Source organism: Bactrocera oleae, chromosome 6, assembly GCF_042242935.1.
Source record: "Bactrocera oleae isolate idBacOlea1 chromosome 6, idBacOlea1, whole genome shotgun sequence".
NCBI classification, from domain to species: domain Eukaryota; kingdom Metazoa; phylum Arthropoda; class Insecta; order Diptera; family Tephritidae; genus Bactrocera; species Bactrocera oleae.
Window position 1 is genome coordinate 31,078,668 of NC_091540.1, and position 21,079 is coordinate 31,099,746.

General features: G+C 34.2%; 1 protein-coding gene across 1 annotated transcript in view; it reads left to right on the top strand.

The window, feature by feature from the left end:
• Positions 1-16,991, top strand: part of LOC106620706 (protein I'm not dead yet) — a 36,625-nt gene extending 19,634 nt beyond the window's left edge. Inside the window, exons 2-14 of the mRNA XM_070112055.1 lie at positions 8,846-8,884; positions 8,954-9,092; positions 9,211-9,327; positions 9,385-9,533; positions 9,666-9,780; positions 9,844-9,917; positions 11,624-11,749; positions 11,822-12,154; positions 12,212-12,306; positions 12,365-12,451; positions 12,591-12,784; positions 13,399-13,536; positions 15,768-16,991. Of these exons, the coding sequence (XP_069968156.1) occupies positions 8,868-8,884; positions 8,954-9,092; positions 9,211-9,327; positions 9,385-9,533; positions 9,666-9,780; positions 9,844-9,917; positions 11,624-11,749; positions 11,822-12,154; positions 12,212-12,306; positions 12,365-12,451; positions 12,591-12,784; positions 13,399-13,536; positions 15,768-15,911 (1,728 nt within the window). The 5' untranslated portion in view covers positions 8,846-8,867 and the 3' untranslated portion in view covers positions 15,912-16,991. The remainder of the gene's footprint in view (positions 1-8,845; positions 8,885-8,953; positions 9,093-9,210; positions 9,328-9,384; positions 9,534-9,665; positions 9,781-9,843; positions 9,918-11,623; positions 11,750-11,821; positions 12,155-12,211; positions 12,307-12,364; positions 12,452-12,590; positions 12,785-13,398; positions 13,537-15,767) is intronic.
• Positions 16,992-21,079: the final 4,088 nt, after the last annotated feature.

A 21,079-nucleotide genomic window follows, 5' to 3' on the forward strand; every position in this document is an offset into this window, starting at 1 on the left:
TGTTGCACAGAGTATAACAATTTTTTTCACCTAACGGTTTTTGTACATATGTTCCTTGGCATCCAATAAGAATTCGTATTATAGATGAGCGTAATCAGACCACTGCCACGCCTTCAAAACTCCGTTAAACGAAAAATGTCATAACTAAGCTTATAATTAAGAAAAAAAGTGTTTTTTGATTTAGTACAGGGGAAAGCAGTGGTGAAAGGCACGTGTGAACTAAACATTTTTTTTAAAGTGCCGTGGCCCCACTCTCTAAATGTTTAAATATACATATCTTTTAAACTACTGAAGCTTACTCAATCAAACTTACTGAGAAGAAGTATCTTCAGCATCTCTTCACTATACACTGTGATGGGATCAGATAATAAATACGCCCACTTCCCATAAAACGGTTATGTAGAAAACTACTAAACGTGTGAGAACTAACTGAATAAAAGAGCTTCAAATATTAAATTTCACAACCAGGATGGCAGGGAGATTTATGAGAGCCGGTGTAAAAGTTGGACAATGGCCGTGGTAATGCCCGCTTTTAGGTGAATTCCTATATCTTAGTAACTATTTGACCAATTCCAACCAAATTGTGTGTGAAGTTATCCAATTATTATTATTGTAAACTATAGAAATGGGCGAAATCGGTTGACAACCACGCCTACTTCCTATATAACAAACTTTTAAATTCCTTATGATTCTTTCACTTCACAGTATACAGATCAAGCATCAATGAAGTTATTAGAGTAAAACTTTGCTCAAATAGTGTCTTCCAAAAGCTATCGAAATCGGACACCAGTGCATATGGTTTATTTTTTGCCGAGCATATCAGTCAGTCTGTGAGTTCTAGTATTGAAATTCGGGAATAATATTTTTGTGACAATAATATAATATTATTGTGGTATGTCCATGTGCCAAAAATGGGTAAAATCTGGTAAATTATACCCTTAGCCCCATATACCTAATATAAATATTTTCGAACTTCCGATTGACTTTATACCGCATCATCGGTCAGAATGCAAGAAATCTTATTGAAATTCCGAAATATCTTTCTAATAACAGTGTATCTTTTCTGGATGAAATCACGGCGATACTTTTTTAGTTTGATATAAAGTTTGGCCAAAACCTGAAGGTGTTCCTCCACCTTTGTTCCTTTCAAGTTGCAAGAATATGAAATGATCGAATACACTGGAACTTAGCCCTTCCTTACTTGTTAATTTATATAACTCTTTCGGGAACCAAGTATTTGTACATATACTTTTATCACCAATTAGTAACATATTTTTCAAATAAAAGCGTAATAGTTTTATTAAAATACGAGATTCTAAATTCAATATCTCCATTGTAATCAGGCCAAGTTAAAGCAGAAAGTTTCCTTATTAACTTTTTAAAGTTAGTTATTGCAAAGTTATACCGTGTACAAAAGATAGAAGTATGATTGATGACTATTATCCAGTACATTGCGCATGATTTCAGACATTTCCAATGCAGAATGATACGAGTCTTCTGGTAGAACAAGAGTACATTGCGCATGATTTCAGACATTTCCAATGCAGAATGATACGAGTCTTCTGGTAGAACAAGAGGACTGCTCTGAATAACGGAACACTATAACTATAACTAACGGTATCAACACATACTAAATCTAAGAATTTACCAAATTTGTTTGGAATTCAATAAATAAATTTCAGTTCAGAGCCGACTTTGGCATTATTTCTAAAAACTCCTTAAAGTATGAAAATGTTGTAATTAAAGAAAATACATTGTTTCGTTATAGCTGACATTTATTCAATACTTGCTATAATCTCCAGTAATGTTTATAATAGTTTGAAAATTTTGATGGCAACTTGAAACTAAATTTTCCGTATATTCCACAGGAAGCGAACTTCAGGTATGTTGTAGTAGCCGAATGAAATCTTTTTTTGGCGTTAAATGTTTTCTTGATATTTTGCCTTTCATTAAAACCCAAACATTCTCTATTGGATTTTCGTGTGATTACTGTGATGGCAAATCTAAAGTAACAGTATGGTTTTCTGGTTTCTATTGAGTACAGACGCTGCTTCTATACCTCGAATCATTGTATTCTTGCAATATCCACTCATGGTTATTTTTGCCGTAAAGCATTTCAGCTGACTGCGTTCAGATTTTCCGTAAAAACTCCAATTTCATTAGCAGAGAAGCATCCATAAACAAGCACCTTTTGAGGGTGCTGAACACTTTTTTGAATAAATGATTGTATTTTCTTAGCCTAACGCGTATCAAGGGATTGAAGTATACAAAAGTTGACTCGTCTTTAAGTATTGCAAAGTGGTTTCTTCTTAAAAAGAAGAAGCATAGCTTTGTCCTCAAGTTAAAGCAGAAATAGCTTTGTGCTCCATTTAAAATTTCCCGTCATTCATCCCGTTATCTACGTTTCCAGTTTCTCCATAAGCCACCTCTTCATAAATATACAACACGTATTTAAATACTTTGCAGTTTTTTAATAGTCCATTTGGGACCTTTAGAATACACTTCGTTAGAAAGGCTGCTCCAAAACGTTTCTTATACTGATCACTACTCATTTTTCCAAAAATAATATAATCTATTAACAGACCCCAACGCAGTTAAACTTATTTAGCATCTTATATACTATATCCAATTCGAAGTTTTCATAGATGCCAGATGAAAAGTCATTAAACAATTCTAACATAACACGTGTGGGCAGACGTACTTTAGTTACATACACCCAGGATACATTATGGACATGGAGATGAATGAGTTTAACACTCCAGTCTGTCTATATTCAAACTAGACATTTGATTGTACCAATAGAAAGAATCGAATATACATACATATATGTATGTATACTAATATATCTCCCATACAAACGATTTTCCACGTATGGAAAAATGTTCAAAGAGAAAATTCCACTGGTCCACATGCGCATAAGTGTTGATATAATCTTTAAACAAAATCCTCCTGCATTTTCCTTTCTTAATGCAGATCAACACAACGTATGTATCGCGGCATCAATTCCAGTATCATATACATATGTATGTATATGTATGAATGTAACACGTTTAAAAATAATTCATTACACTTTATATATTGAACCAGTATACAAAAAAATACTCGTACATATTTGTGCGCTGAATGCTTATGCATATGTATTGTATGATGCGAAAGAAACGTTAAGCTGGGCTTAAAGGTCAGCAGAAAATATGATTGCATTTTCGAATGCTAATTTGATTTTATATACATACATATTTGTTTTTCGAGACTTTTATAAAACAATGTACTTGTCGTGAGTATATTCATTTGGAATACAAGTAAGTTAACTTGAATTGTAAATATAAAAGTTGAATGAAGTTATAATTTCAATATCTTCAAGTCAAATTAAAGTAACTATACAAGTAAAGGAAAAAATGTCTTTTATGAAGATCTTTATGTTGATTTTGATCGGTCAGTTCGATTGGCAGCTATATGCTATATTGGTCCGATCTGAACAATATGTTCGGATATTGTAGCGCTGTCTTGGACAACATTTTTGAAAATATATTGTCAAATACAAAAGTTTTCTATACAAGGATTTGATTTGATCGATCGGTTGGTATGACAGCTATATCCAATAGTGTTTCGATTTCGGCGGTTCCGACAAATAAGCAGCTTTTTGGGAAGAAAAGAACGTGTGAAAAATTTCAGATCGATACCTCAGAAACTGAGGGATTCGTTTGCCTATATACAGACAAATGGACGGACAGACGGATATAGCTAAATCGACTCAGCTCGTCATTCTCATCATTTATACGTATATGTATATACTTTATAGGGGGGACGACATCTCTCTTTGGGAGTTACAAACTTCGTGGCAAACCTAATATACTCTTTTCAGGGTACATTAAGGGGTTACATGGGCTTCAAGGCTTCACGGCTTCAAAAATCGATTTGATCCGAGTAATAGTTTTGAAGATACAGCCTCGTAAAGTTGCGCGCTCGGGGACTTTATAAGCGCTTTTTTCGAAACTGTGTTTTCAAAGTCGGTTGTCTAACTTTCTCGCGAACTACTCTGCCGATTTTAATGAAATTTTGCACAGGTCTTCGAGATATAAATTACAAAATTTTGATCAAAGGATTCTTTTTTTTCAATTATACTTTAAAAAAAACATAGAGTTTTAAATATTTTCCTTTGAAAATTTCACAAAATCTTTATAAATATGTGTTGAACAAAAAATTTAATTTTTTTTATGAGAAACAAAATTATTGAAAACGGACCGTTTTTCGCTCGGGGAAACCCATATGACCCCTTAATACAATTAAGATTCCGTTTATTTATAATGATTATGAATACATAATATTTTAATAGTCTTTCTATTTTTGTTTTGTATTGTGACACTGTTGAAACCTGGGTCGAATAAGGGTTCGTGAAATGATCCATTCTTCGAGAATACGTTCTTTAATTCCCCAAGAGAGGGTTTCTAATGAATTATTTATTTTTATGGTATCTCTTTGGAGAAAAGTTTCCGCTACGAGGATGAGACCCTTTCATTTCTTTATTATCGTTGCTTATTAAGCGGCAAGCATTGAGTTAACGAAGACAAGACTTGCTGCATCCATCATTTTGCTGAAACCCCTATTTTTAAATAAATCGATAGAAAACATCTGGTAGTGTAGCAGAAAATGTCTAAATACATTTTTATTCGCTGCTGAAGTAGTTTTTTCCAAATTCTATACCCTTTCGTATATAGAAGGCTTTTCGTCTTAGCTGAATGATGCGATTAGCTGATCTTGCATTTGGTTACCTTTCCAATATCTCACTTCCCATGATTCAAATGTAAACGCACTTTTATTGCTATATACATATGTATGTATATATGTATAAGTTCTAGCCTTCTTAACACTTTACAGCGATCCGCACCTAATTGGAAACACTGCGAAGCAAAGTGCATTCTATTTTTAGTTTCTTTGCATATTTAACCGAACACACCCTCTGCACATATTAGCCTTTTTTGTATCGATTCATAAACCGATTTCCAAAACAATATCTTTGCATTTTTTAACAAGCAGACAACAGCCATATGTATTAACACATACTTATGTACATAAATATATATAAGCATGTATATTTAGTCATATGCGTATAGATGTTCCGATGGGCATTAGCATTCTACAGTTACGTAACCCGTTATGACGCGGCTATCTAAATACATTCACTATACCCCCAGCAGAAATATAGCAACTAATTGTCCTCGCTGCTAGCGGTGAATGTTCTTAGGTAAGTGTTTTCGATCTGTTTTTATACGTTTGTCCCCGTCGTCGATTGATTATATAACCATGCAAAATAAAAATAAAAATATAAGTGTACGTACAGTGTATTTTGTACACTTATATGAACATATTTATGTATATATGGTATACATATGCATGTGCATATAAATACTTCCATATTTATACCCTGATCAGGGTATATTAATTTTGCCACGAAGTTTGTAACACCCAGAAGGAAACGTCGGAGACCATATAAAGTATATATATTATATAAATGATCACCGTGACGAGCTGAGTTGATTTAGCCATGTCCGTCTGTCTGTCCGTCCGTCCGTCTGTCCGTCTGTATATACGCGAACTAGTCCCTCAGTTTTTGAGATATCGATCTGAAATTTTGAACAGTTTTTCTCCCCAAGAAGCTGCTCATTTGTCGGAACGGCCGATATCGGACCACTATAGCATATAGCTGCCATACAAACTGAACAATCGGAATCAAGTGTTTGTATGGGAAACTCTTTCATTTGACGAGGTATCTTCACGAAATTTGGCAGGGATTATTAGTTAAGGCAACAATGTAATCTCCGAAGAAATTATTCAGATCGGATGACTATAGCATATAGCTGCCATACAAACTGAACAATCGGAATGAAGTGCTTGTATGGAAAACTCTTTCATTTGACGAGGTATCTTCACGAAATTTGGCATGTATTATTATTTAAAGCATTAATTTAATGTCCGAAGAAATTGTATGGATCGGATGACTATAGCATATAGCTGCCATATTAACTGAACGATCGGAGTAAAGTGCTTGCATGGAACATTTTTTTATTTGACGAGATATCTTCACGAAATTAGGCACGAGTTATTGCTTAAGGCAACAAATTATTCTCCACAGAAATTGGTCAGATTAGATCACTATATCATATAGCTGCCATATAAATTGAACGTTCGGAATCAAGTTCTTGTAAGGGGCCTTTGTTTTTGTGAAGGGTATTATAGCTTCGGCGCAACCGAAGTTAACGTTTTTTCTTGTTTAATATACTTATATATATGTACATATGTGAGTATTTTAGTAGCTAGGGCGTTTTGAAAACTCACTCGTTATTAGAAGCGTAAGCAGGTGTCAACAGATATGCACATCTAAAATATATATATGCTTATACAATATATTGGAGCCGATGGGGCGACTATAATGGTCACGCGCTGTACGTATGTATATACACGTGTACGTATGTATGCATACATGTAAATATGTGCAAACACAAATGTGAATATGAAAGTGTATTTAGCTGACTTACCACTATGCCTTGTTCATATGTATGTATGTACATCTGGCAACTAGCACGAAACAAATAAATTCATATACATACATACATATGTACCTAAATGTAATGCATATAAAAGTGAAATATTCATTCGGGCACATCGGTTTTTTTTAATAAAATAGTGCTTTCAATTATCACTAAATGGAACCACATACGTACATACATACATATATTTATATGTATTTATGTATGTAGTTAAGTTTCTTAAACCTTATGCATACATTACATGTGCGTTTAGATTTGTTCTGATATTCTTTACCGCTGGTCGCAATTAATAAATTGTTTTGTGATTGAAAAAAGTGGCAGTCAATTGCCCAATTAAGACGACCTTAATGAATAATTGTGGGAATTTGATTTTATCAACACATAAAGCAACATATGCGTACATATGTATATAAGTATAAGTTTAAATATATAAGTATGTATGTATGACTCCGACGAACCTAACGAACCTGTTTGGTTTGTTTACTTCCTAATATGTGCAACAATTTTTATATACTTTGTTATTCTTCTTGCCAGTCAGTCAAATTAGTTTCTGCGAATTATGTCAAAATATCATTTAAACCATCCTAGTAGTCCATTGTATTTACGATAAATTCCAATATATTATTAATAATTTTTTCATGAAATATCTTATTTAACATTTTTTTTAGAATATGGTCTTTTCTGGGCATTCTGTTAATATTTCCGACAAAATCGAATAACAACTTCAATATTTGAAAGTCATACCAATTACATACAAATGTATGTATGTATTGTATGTAAATCTTTAAACTGTGAACTATTTTCAAACTTTTCTGGTTTTGCATTAAATGCCCATTTTTAAGGAACTAGATAAAAATCACCAATAATCAAAACGAAAAATCGAAAGAAAATTTACAAAACATTTAATATCCTCGATAATAACATCTATTGTTTCGCAAATTCTATTGAACACCATTTTTTGATTGAAATGGTGAAAACCGGGAGGTTTGCATCAATCTTAAGGAGTTAGGTAAGTCTGCGAGCAAAAAGGCGTAACTTTGATAATTTATTTTAAAAGTAAGCAAAAGGGAATCGAGTCCCTTCCTTTCATACATGTAAAATGGGTATATACATATGTATGAATAATATAAAAAAAATTGTATATTGCCATTTTGATTTAAAAAAAATGGTGGCTGCTGGCCCAATCTTCGAAACCATATTTTTTAAGAAGATCTCGACGAGTAACGATGATTATAGAAACTCGTGTCATCTAAAATAAGATAAAACTCAAGATCTTTATCTACCTAAGATTCGCTAGTACATATAGAGTACTTTCGTTTTTCGCTTTGTATCAACTGACGGACAGACAGCCACTCGGAATTTAACTCGTCTCCACTACTGCGAGTATTTCGGTCGAAAATAGCCAAAAATAGTGTTTTAGTGTTAAATTAATCATTAACTAGTAGTTAGTTCTTTTATTTACAATCAATATTAGTTGACAACAAATGAAGTTCTTTAACGCTGTCTGCGTCTTCTTCGAGCGGACTTCAATAACAATTGTAAGAATAAGATCGCAAGATTATTGAACACACAACACATTCTCTGCAGAGAGCATGTCAATCAACATTACTCGAAATTATAACTTTATATTCATCAAGTTTAACGTCAATGCAATGTTAATATTAGGCGGCATGATTTTGCATTTCAAAGCATTTATAAATACAAGATCTTGAGAGTTCACTTGCATTTTCAGTCAATATTAGGTTGTTACACGGTTAATAAAATTTTTTTTTTTGAAAAGTTATCTGATGGGGAAAATAGTTCTGTAGCAACATTTTCCGAGAGTATAAAAAGCAATAATAACAAAGAATTGTATTCAAACAGATGCGTGTGATAGTCTTCAAGTACCATCCTCACCCGATTGTGCCCGAAAAAATACGGTTTATTGTTTTATATGTTGAAGTTTACTGACTCAAACGTTTTGACACAGCAGCAATTATTAATGTTTTGCGATCCTACTGAAGTTTAGTTTATGCCAGTGATATTCTTGGAGTGTGTGCATTTAACATGAGAGAATGAGATATTTAATTTTGCCAAAATTCGTTTACAAAGGTCATTTAAAAAGTTGTTGAACACCACCATGTTTTAAAGTTGCTTTTTTATTAGTTTTTTTGTTAAAAAGAAAAGGAAATTGAAAAACTATAGTAATATTATAACTAACTCAAGTAATCAACTAAACTTTACCAACTACACAAATAATCATATGCTTTATATAAATTGCATTCAATATTTAATAATCTAAATGTTCTTTCTATTTTTAGGACCAGCACCTGGGGATTATAAATGCTCAAGATGGAAATGTAATTTTCGCTTTTGTTTTACTTTTATCTCAAATAAATATTTAAATGTCAATTACAATTTGTTAATAGTGAAGTGGGGAATCCCACAACACCCCCAACAACATATAGCGAAAATGCCAAAAATTTCTTCTCGTTTCACTGGAAGGGTTTGGTCGTATTCCTAACACCACTCCTTGCCCTCCCTGTCATGCTGATGGACAACACGCCCGTAAGTAAATTAAAGGTTAAATAATGTGCTCTGAAAATAGAATTTTCATTTTTAAGAAAGAGCATATTTTAACTTGATTTCAAAGTACTTAATAATGAAAACAACTCAACTCTTCTAGGCATATCGTTGCATGTATTTGCTCTTGGTCATGGCAGTTTATTGGGTTACTGAGGCACTGCCACTTTATGTCACCTCTATGATCCCAATAGTCGCTTTTCCCATTATGGGAATAATGGTAGGTGGTATCCACAAAAAGTTTATGTGATTGCTTCATAATTCGTTTAAATTCTAGAGCTCCGATCAGACGTGTCGATTATATTTCAAGGATACCTTAGTGATGTTTATGGGTGGCATTATGGTGGCACTTGCAGTCGAGTATTCAAATTTACATAAACGTTTGGCATTACGAGTTATTCAGTTGGTTGGTTGCAGTCCAAGAAGGTTTGTATGTGTATGATATAATCAATAAACTTGTATAATACGAAAATGTATTAAATGATAACTCAAATAAATCAAGTGGGCGTCTGTTAGTAAGAAATAAATAATTTTAATGTTTAAACAACTTATTTACAGATTACATTTTGGCCTTATTGCGGTAACAATGTTTATATCGATGTGGATTTCCAATGCTGCCTGCACAGCAATGATGTGTCCAATTATACAAGCTGTTTTGGAAGAACTTCAAGCGGTAATACTTGTTGAATAAAAATTAATACTTAATATACATATCTATTTTGGATTTCTCAAACAGCAAGGATTATGTAAAATGACACAGGAACCTAAATATCAGATTGTCGGAAAGAAGAACAATACCGCAGAAGAAGAGTAAGTTGCAATATTTTTTTATACTCTCGCAACTTGTTGCTACAGAGTATAATAGTTTTGTTCACCTAACGGTTTTTTCTATCACCTAAAACTAATCGAGTTAGATATAGGGTTATGTATATATAAATCATCAGGATGAAGAGACTAGTTGAAATCCGGGTGACTGTCTGTCCGTCCGTCCGTCCGTGCAACTGTAACCTGAGTAAAAATTGAGATATCTTCATGAAAATTGGTGCTCATGTTTCTTGGTACCGTAAGACGATTGGTATTGCAGATGGACGTAATCGGACGGCTGTCACTCCAACAAAACGCCATTAATTAAAAACAAAGAAATTGCCATAACTAAGCTCCGCAATAAGATACAAGACTGTTATTTGGTACAAAGGATCACGTTAAGGAGGGGCATCTGCAGTTAAAATTTTTTTTAAAAGTGGGCTTGGTCCCGCCTTTAATAGGTTTAATGTGCATATCTCCTAAGCCTCTAATGCAATAATAACAAAATTCACTGGAAGCAAATGCTTTTAGCACCTCTATTGACGGTGTGAAAATGGCTGAAATCGGCCCGCCCACTCCCCATATAACGGTATTGTTAAAAAATACTAAAAGCACGATAAACCAAGTACTAAACACGCCATAGACATTAAATTTTATCTCTCGGATGGTATAAGATGACTTTATAAGAACCGCGTTCAAAATTAGTCAGTGGGCGTGGCACCGCGGCTTTTAGGTGAAAACCCATATCTTGGGATCTGCTTAATCGATTTCGACCAAATTCGGTGCATAACATTCTTTTCATATTCACAATCAATCATTATTAAGTTTTGTTGTTATCTAAATATATGACATAATCATAGCACTGAAAATTCGACTTAATATATTAGTAATTGGTTGTTCAATTTGTACCCGTAGAGTTACCTTAAATCATATGCTACTAAAGTTGGAGTCGCGTTTCTAGTGTTTGTGTGTTTAAATCAAGGGGAAATATTTCGAAAAGTTATTGTAATTATCATCGATTGATTATCAATTTTATTCTTAAACCAGATAAACTATTGTAACAATACATAATTTGGTTCAGTAACGGTAAAACTTAAATAAATATTTTCTTAAGCATATCCAAATTATTCATAATTTTATGAAGTACTACCAGATTACTCCATCTCATCTAGACAATAAGATGGAGCCAACTGGGCAAGTGAGCCGCACCGCACTTTATTTCATGACATTGACTCTCCTCCATTGACTCAATGACGCCTACAACACATATTATGTTGCAGCCTAGCCAAGCGGGTCGCCGCTCACCACGAAACTCTTTTCTAATACTTATTTTAATAATAATTCATTTTGCTAAGGATTAAGACTAAGGAAAAAAAATAAATTTAGCTTCCCAACGGTGAAAAAATTCCGTCAAGTAGCTATGGAGCCTATTCAATTCAAACAAACTTTTCTCTTTATATTATTAGTATAAATAGATTATAAATTGAAAGTACATATGCATGTATTTGATAGTTACTTTCAAATTTATTATATTTCATTTTTTCCCTCAGGTAACTAATTTTATTAATATTATGGACATTCTTGAATGTATTATACTAGTCTAAGTACTCTTCTTAGATATTTTAGATATCTACTGATTTAATGTGTTTTAGTTAGTTGTATAGGTGTGCGTAGTACAGTATGTTTAAATATTTTTTATATATAACTTTCAGACCACCATATCCATCGAAAATGACATTGTGTTACTTTTTGGGCATCGCTTATGCTTCCTCTATGGGAGGATGTGGCACAATTATTGGCACAGCAACAAATTTAACTTTCAAAGGCATCTATGATGGGTAAACATTGCATGTTTAGTCTATTTTTGAAATCATTTTTATTTATAATTTTTGAAAATGTCCACTTCTCAGTCGTTTCCCAACATCTACGGAACAAATGGATTTCCCAACATTCATGTTCTATTCAGTACCCTCAATGTTGGTATACACAGGCCTAACATTCGTTTGGCTGCAATGGCACTTTATGGGATTGTTCCGTCCAAAAACCAAAGAAGCTGAGGAAGTTAGAATGGGTCAGAATGGCGCCGATGTTGCCAAAAAAGTTATCGATCAACGTTACAAGGAATTGGGTCCAATGAAAGCGCATGAAATACAAGTTATGATACTTTTCATCTTCATGGTTGTTATGTATTTTACACGTAAACCCGGAATTTTCCCGGGTTGGGCGGACTGGCTGAACGCAAAGTAATTGAACGTTTGCATATAATAAAAAATTGCCTAAATATATTTTTATTTCCTTAGAGATATTCGTAATTCAATGCCAACGATATTTGTAGTCGTCATGTGCTTCGTTTTACCAGCAAATTATGCTTTCCTACGTTATTGTCTATGCAAACGTATGTTAATTTGTTTCTTTTTACATAAATATACTTTCAAGTCCTTTTTGATTAACAGGTCCGTTCACTACTGCTCCCACACCATCATTGGTTACCTGGAAATTTATTCAATCAAAAGTACCGTGGGGTCTTATTTTCTTGCTTGGTAAGTTTTTAGATTGAAATTATAGTTTCCAGAATATTACTTACCATATACGTAATGAAATGAGTGATGAATAATAAAACCAATTTTGGTACGAGTATTTAAAATATCATACTCATATAAACCTACGTATATTTCATAGGTGGCGGTTTCGCACTCGCTGAGGGTAGCAAAGTCAGCGGTATGGCATCCATGATTGGCAACGCCCTGGTTGTGTTAAAGAGCCTTCCCCACCCCGTTCTCCTGTTGGTAGTGATTTTAGTGACTGTATTTTTGACAGCGTTCAGCTCTAACGTAGCCATCGCAAATATTATTATTCCCGTGTTAGCTGAAATGGTAAAATCGTTGATCTGCTTAAAGGGCACACCTAATATGACAGCCTAAAAAGGCGATTTTTGGAGTTAAAAAAACTATTATTCTATAGTTTCAAGAAAATAATTATACATATCTTAAGAATACATACTATAACTTTTTCGAGGTATATGAGGCGCTAAAAGAGAGTCCTCGCTGCTGCAGTAATTCCGGCCTTCTCCGTGGATGAAACCAAAAAAAATTAATCGACTAGAAGATATTGTCCGTGCGTTAAAAAAAAAAGTTTAAATTAAACACATAAACAAGCTGGTAGGGCGTTGTAGGGAAAACTATATACAGAACAAAGCTATATAAAGAAAAAAATGGATAGTGATCAGATTATTTATTTTCCAGTAATCACAGCAGCAAATTAAAAAAATGCTGTTTTGAGAAAAACGCGTTTAATAATAACTGATTGCTAACTCTAACTCCAACATATTTGAAATATTAATTTAAAATTTTAGTATGTTATTTTTGGAGGCATAGACTATCGCTATATAAAAGAATAAAAATTAATTTAATTTATTCGAAATTTCACACTAGGTGTGCCCTTTAACAAATTATAAATTTTTAAGTCTATAAAAATTTTATCTTTTCAGTCAGTGGCAATTAAAATTCATCCTCTGTACTTGATATTGCCTGCTGGTCTTGCCTGCAGTATGGCATTCCATTTGCCAGTGAGTACACCGCCTAATGCACTGGTTGCCGGCTACGCAAATATTAGATCAAAAGACATGGTAAGTAATTAAAAGTATCATAACACATGGGCTGAAAATGATCGGGACTCACACATACATAGTTTTATTGAGTTCTCCTAATTTTCAGCAGAGAACGTATATTATAGAGAAAGTTCAATTGCAGACCAGCGTGTGAATTGTCAAAACTGGCAAATAATAGTAGTAGTATTTTAGTAGTGGATTTCACCTCAACTCATGGATAAAATGATCCGAAACTCTTTGATTCGAGAAAGCGCTGTCAAAGTCCACATTTTTTATAACATTTGACAGTGGTGCCACTAAGGAAAGAAATAAGTTTTGAGATTTTTTAATGTATTTCTGAGGTATTTTTCGGTTTCCATTTTACAGAAAAATATACATAATTAAAATTAGTTTAACAAGCTAGATATCCTATATGACTTCTAAATATAAGTATATGTATATTTTAATCACAAAAAATTTTCAAAATTAACGTTTAAAACTAAATTTAACAAAATATTTTAATATTTCAAAACACACAAGTTTTAAATAACCTAAACATGATTCTTATTTCTTTTAAATATACTCAATAAACAAATATCTTTTGCTAATTTATTCGGGAGTCAAAGTTTACATAACATTTGCTGGGAATTCTAACCAAAATAAGTATATACGTTGATAATTAGTACTGCTAAGCAAAACAATACTCTGCGACAAAATACCGCTCTTTCCTAAAAACAAAACTATATTAAATCTCTTTAAATAAAGATTAGAAATATACGTAAAAGTCACCAAAAAATCTGATTTCGCAATTTATTTCTGCGGGATTCTTAGTGGAAGCTCATTGTCTTGCTTGTCATCTGTTCACTAGCTCATGAACTCGTGGTTTTTTGGCAGCACTGAAAGTTCATGAGCTCTCTCAGAAGGCAAAGAGAGGAGTCTCGGATCATTTTATCTATGCCTCAGCTAGCTCGGAAGGAGAAATTTTAACAGTGGAGAGTGAACAGAGCTGATCATTCAATGAAAATTATGCTCAGAGACTTGCTTTGATATTACATCTGTATGTTGCCGGTAAGAAATTTCGCTCGAATGAAGAGGTTATCACTGAAATTGAGTCCTATTTTGAGGCAAAAGATAAATCATTCTACAAAAGTGGTATTGAAATCTTAGAGCTGCACTGGAATGATTGTTCATTATATTGATGAATAAAGCCAATTTCGAACAAAAAAAAATCGTTTTTTCTTTGTTAGGCCCCGTCATCTTCAGCCCATGTGTTATTAGTATCATTATTTAACGTAACTTGTGTTTCACACAATATTAATAACCCTTTAAACGAAATGTTATTTCATTTAAGTAAGCACAGCACTAAAATAGAGCACAAACATTTACTTTACAAATCGAACTTTGCGAGTGCTCTGTAATTAAGCTTAGAAATTCTAGTTTATCGTAGGAAGATAAACTTCTGGATATCACTCACAAAGTTCGATGAAAACTTACCTTTTCTCACCAACTCGGGTAATAACTGCGTCCATCCTCGTAGCGTAGTACTGTTCAATCTTAGGCATACGTAGGTTGATACAAAAATTATACTTTGGTTGTGATAATGCCTACTTCCAGATAAAATTTCGTGTCTCACAAATTGTAAAATTATTTTCTTTTAATTAAATTTTGTACGTTCTGCTCCCATCTTATATCAACCAAACTTAATTTATGTTTCCACAATATAACAGTAAGCACGTTAATCTTTAACGAACAGGTCTAAGTATTATAACTTCAGTTTATCTAAAAGAATTATAGAGCAACCTTTCATGTGAATTTGCTCTCAAATAACCTAATTTGGTTGGACCAAATTTAGCATCTCTCTCTTGACTCTTTTTTAATGTTCGCCACTACGCCCACTTCCACTGTAATGCCATTTTTAATTTAATTGAGATACAATTTTGATAATAATGAACATTTAATTCATACGCAAAATATTATTTTAAAACTTTATTGTTAAAAATAACATTTACTAGGCCTTCCTTACAATTTGCGTAAATACCTAATGTTCGGCTGCCCCAACTTAGCCCTTCTATACTTCTTGTTTGAATACCTGATTAACAATATGTTCATATTGGTTCATAGTTCATCATTCCATTGTATAACTGTACAGTTTAATGTCAACTCTGAATAAATTATGATATACACATATTATAAGAATTTGCGTTTTCTATATCCTACAATTACGCAAAATGTGTTTAGATTAAAATTAATAATTATTTAAATTTTTACAGGCAATCGCTGGTATTGGCCCAACAGTCATCAGTATAGTCGTATTGTACGTTTTCAGTCTCACGTGGGGCGCGGTGGTGTACCCTAACTTGAATTCATTTCCCGATTGGGCGATCACACCGGTTTTAAATGCAACAACACATTAATCGTCTGAACTGCCTTTTGGGTATAGAATTTATAGTGTGCGATGTATATTATGTAATATTTCAAAAGTCAAATATACAGAATGTAAAGTCATTAAGTAACTGAAAGAAAGTAAATAAGTACAGAAAGCATTAGCCTCTGCTACCGTATAAACAAAAGTGCCTGCATTTTGATGCCTCTTCACGATAACTATGAAAATAATCCTTAGACAAACTAAGTTAATACCGATTACGCTAACAATTTTGAATGTGAGATTTTCAAGTTCTTAAGTTCAGATAAAACAAATCGATATCCAAATTCATAAAAGTAAATTTTGATGTAAACGCATTGTAAAAAATATTTCCCTACAAATTTGCCACTCACAAAGCAATTAAATATATATTAAGTATATTTTATGAATTTGGATACTTAAATCAAAGTTAAACTCATACCGATATTTACATATATGTATGTATATTTAATATTATTATATAATATTGTATATGTATGAAAAAGTTGTTCTGATATATCTACATTCAGTTTTTAAATCAAAAAAGAACAACGTCAACAAATTGTGACTTCTGAAAACCTCATATCAATGTAACTTATGCGTTTACACTGCATTTACAGTAGAAGGAATTGAAAGTACGAATAGTTTTATAAATAATAGTCAAATGTAAAAATATAGAACAGAAAATATACAATATTTACATTTTATATTAAAAACTAAGGGATCTTGGAATTGACAACATTCAACAAATCTACTAATATATTGGCAATATATACATATGTATGTGCCTGTTGGAAATATTTATATGTAGACTGTATATGTATATAAAAACAGACTGACAAATTGTCATAACCTCTATTTCCAATTGAAGAAAAGAATGGTGCAAAAGAGTGTAAAATTGGAAGATATTTGTTGTAGTGCACATAAAATTATTTTATTTTCGCACATGATTATTTTATTTTCGCACAACATTGTACTTATACATCTTTGTCGAAAAGTGTTAATTTGTAAGTATTGTAATCGTTATACCATATATTCAGTCCGAATATTAAACATCAAATAAATGCACAAAAATTTGCTATTTTTCAAATTACTTGCTCAGAATTATTTCTTTAGTTCATCGGAGTATAGAAACAAGAAATAAAAGATATAACTCGTGACTGTAAAATACCAGACACTATAAAGCTTCATCTGACAACAAATAATGTAAACATTCATTGAGTAAACAAGTAATGGGTTAAGATTATTTTTAACCGAATATTCCATATTCTCACAATTTGCAAGAATCAAAGCCAAGGAAGTGGATCTTGACTAAGTTTTAATACTTAAAGATTAGGAAATTCCTTTTATGAATTTGACCTTGGAAATATTATTAGCATACCTTCTGGTGAATTAGGGAATTCCCGACTTAAGTATTTCTTTGAAACTATTAAGCGGTTAGGTATTATGCATATTGTTCTACCACATTCATGGTAATTCATTGCAAGCGAAATGCCCTACAAGAAAAGTGACAGTCACAGCTGAAAAATTTTGTCAGCGCGCAGAACAAAGTTGTGAAAAATTCTTTTGCGCAGACGATAATATAATTTTTATTTCTTTAATAAATTTTAAACTTTTAATCAAAATTATTTATAATAATTGCATACAATTAAAAGTATTGCAACAAAAAGTATAATTAAATAATAAAATATGAATGAAATTTTCACTTGATGCCATTCCCCCCTCCCCCCTAAATTGCTCTGCGTACGTCTTTCCTTAATCAGTGGATATTTCTGAATTTAAAAATACAAACGGAAATTAACTAAATAAATAGTTTTATTGGAACTTATTTAAGTATATTTGAAAACTCCTCTCCTTTAAAAAAATGTATATTTTTGACACCAAACCCAAAAGAAGCGTGCAACACTTTTCGTTTGTGGCAAGAAGAACACTAAAAATTGTTTTGCGCAGTTGTTGAGTAAAGTATTCAGTAATTACATTCTTGCACATGTAAACAATATGATTCGAAGATGTCTCTGTTTAACAATAACAGTGACGGTCAGTGGATAAGTAAACTGTCCGTCAGACGGCTTTTACATTGGGACTCTTTTGACCCTCATATTTTTCAAATTCTCTTTTGGTGTCGCTCTGTACATTCACACGGTCAAAAAGAAGCCAGAACACTTAGAGCGTGTTGCATTTCATTTGTATGTTGAGATGTTTGTCACACATTTTGCTTGCAATGAATTACCATGAATATGGTAGAACAATATGCATAATACCTACCCGCTTAATAGTCTGAACACGAGTGGCACGGTCCCTTCGTCTTTCCTCGTCGTCCCCTCGCCCTCAATAAACCGGTTTGGGTTACAAAAGAATCTGTACGTAAAAGTAGAGTCAGTACTAACATAATAAATGTGAGTGTATTGGTGAACCCATCACCAGTTTCTTGTAGGGTGTAAGACCATCATCACTGCCAGGCCTCAGGAGCATATCCCTTGACGGCAGAGTGGTGGAGATGGCCAACACGGTCAAATATCTGGGCCTCACGCTGGATTCCACACTACGATGGAAGCAGCACGTGGACCAGACCTTAACCAAAGCCACAAAAGCAATCATGGTGTGCAACCGACTTGCTGGGAAATCCTGGGGGTGCTCCCCAAGGACAATCAGATGGATGTACACCATGATTGTGAGACCGATTATCACGTATGGAGCAGTATCGTGGGTTGCTAAAGCAATGCAGACTTCGGTAGGACTCAAACTGTCGAAGCTGCAAAGACTTGCCTGCATCTGCGCGTCGGGAGCAATGCGAACGTGTCCGACCGCAGCACTGGAAGTCATGCTGGAACTTTCACCGCTACATCTGGTAATCAAACAGACAGCCAAACGAACTCTACTCCAAATGACATTAGAGGGAGTTGGCAAAGGGAAGGTAATCTCATCCTAGCAGATATAAGCGCTAAGTGAGGAAATACCATTAGCCCTTCTTCCAAGGGACAGCATTACCAAAGTAGTAAACTTCAACAGGAAGTTTAAAGTCACCCTTGGCAGCAAGTCTGAATGGAATAATTCATCACTAGACCTGCTGCTACGGGAAAGTACTATCAAGTGGTACACCGACGGGTCAAAAACAGAGGAGGGGATTGGTGCAGGGGTCGCTGGGCCAAGCCCCAAACTCTCCATTCCCATGGGAAGCTTCCCGAGCATCTTCCAAGACGAGGTCTATGCTATAAGTCGGTGTGTAGAGATAAACCTCCAACGCAACTATCGCAATAAAAGTATTGCTATACTTAGCGATTGCCAGGCGGCACTAAGAGCGATCTCTGCCTATGAGGTCAGATCTCTTCTAGTGCTGGAGTGTATAGAACGGCTGAACAGCCTATAAGAACACAACCGAGTGCACCTTATTTGGGTGCCTGGCCACAGGGGTATAGCCGGAAACGAACTGGCTGACGAGTTGGCCCGCTCTGCGGCCTCCACAAAAATGATAGGACCGAAACCATTCATAGCGGTTGGTCCACATACAATCAAAGAGCTCCTCCGTAGGGAGGAAAGAGTAGGTAGGGAGACACATTGGCAACAACTTCAGGGCATGCACCATGCCAGACTGCTAATGGGGGGTTACGACCACAAACGGTTCAAAACCATAATTAATCTCCCAAGGAACAAATTCCGGCTACTTGTCGCTTTCTACACCGGCCACTGCAGGCTTAAGAAGCACCTCTTCAACATGGGCATAGCTTCTTCTGCAAACTGCCGGTTCTGCGACATAGAGCCGGAAACCCCTGAACATCTGCTGATGAATTGCACAGCAGTCGGCAGACGCAGAATCAAGGCCCTGGGATCCATGTTTCCACACAGGGATTGTATCGCCTCACTAGCACCCAGCAGAATTTTGGAATTTATCAACATGCTGGGCCTAGATGATACGATATGACTTAGGGGAGGGCACAATAGACCATAGGTCGCGGTGCATACCTCGAAATTAATCTATCTATCTATCTAAGACCATCATCCCAACATACAAATGAAATATGCTACACACTCTAAGTGTGCTTTTACATTGGGACTCTATTGACCCTCCTTATCGGCAAATTCTCTTTCGGTGTCGCTCTGTGCATACACACGAACAAAAAGAGTCCAGCAACTCGAATCGAGTTTTCTGTCATTCCTTTTCATAAAATTTTCGCAAATGTTTGTGCGGTTCGGCTACGCGACACATAGAGTTGCATATTTCATTTGGGGATGAAGGTCTTACATTTTGCTTGCAATGAATTACCATGAATGGGGTAGAACAATATGCATAATACCTACCCGCCTTATATATTAGTTTCAAAGAAATACTGAAGTCGGGAATTCCATAATCCACCAGAATGTAGTGAATACCAGCTACTAATATTTTCAAGACCAAATTTATAACAGGAATTTAATAATCTTTAAATATTAAAAACCCATATATTTTTCATTCCATATTTTTTTCTATTCATCAAATTAAAGTAACTATACAAGTAAAGGAAAAAATGTCTTTTATGAAGATCTTTATGTTGATTTTGATCGGTCAGTTCGATTGGCAGCTATATGCTATATTGGTCCGATCTGAACAATATGTTCGGATATTGTAGCGCTGTCTTGGACAACATTTTTGAAAATATATTGTCAAATACAAAAGTTTTCTATACAAGGATTTGATTTGATCGATCGGTTGGTATGACAGCTATATCCAATAGTGTTTCGATTTCGGCGGTTCCGACAAATAAGCAGCTTTTTGGGAAGAAAAGAACGTGTGAAAAATTTCAGATCGATACCTCAGAAACTGAGGGATTCGTTTGCCTATATACAGACAAATGGACGGACAGACGGATATAGCTAAATCGACTCAGCTCGTCATTCTCATCATTTATACGTATATGTATATACTTTATAGGGGGGACGACATCTCTCTTTGGGAGTTACAAACTTCGTGGCAAACCTAATATACTCTTTTCAGGGTACATTAAGGGGTTACATGGGCTTCAAGGCTTCACGGCTTCAAAAATCGATTTGATCCGAGTAATAGTTTTGAAGATACAGCCTCGTAAAGTTGCGCGCTCGGGGACTTTATAAGCGCTTTTTTCGAAACTGTGTTTTCAAAGTCGGTTGTCTAACTTTCTCGCGAACTACTCTGCCGATTTTAATGAAATTTTGCACAGGTCTTCGAGA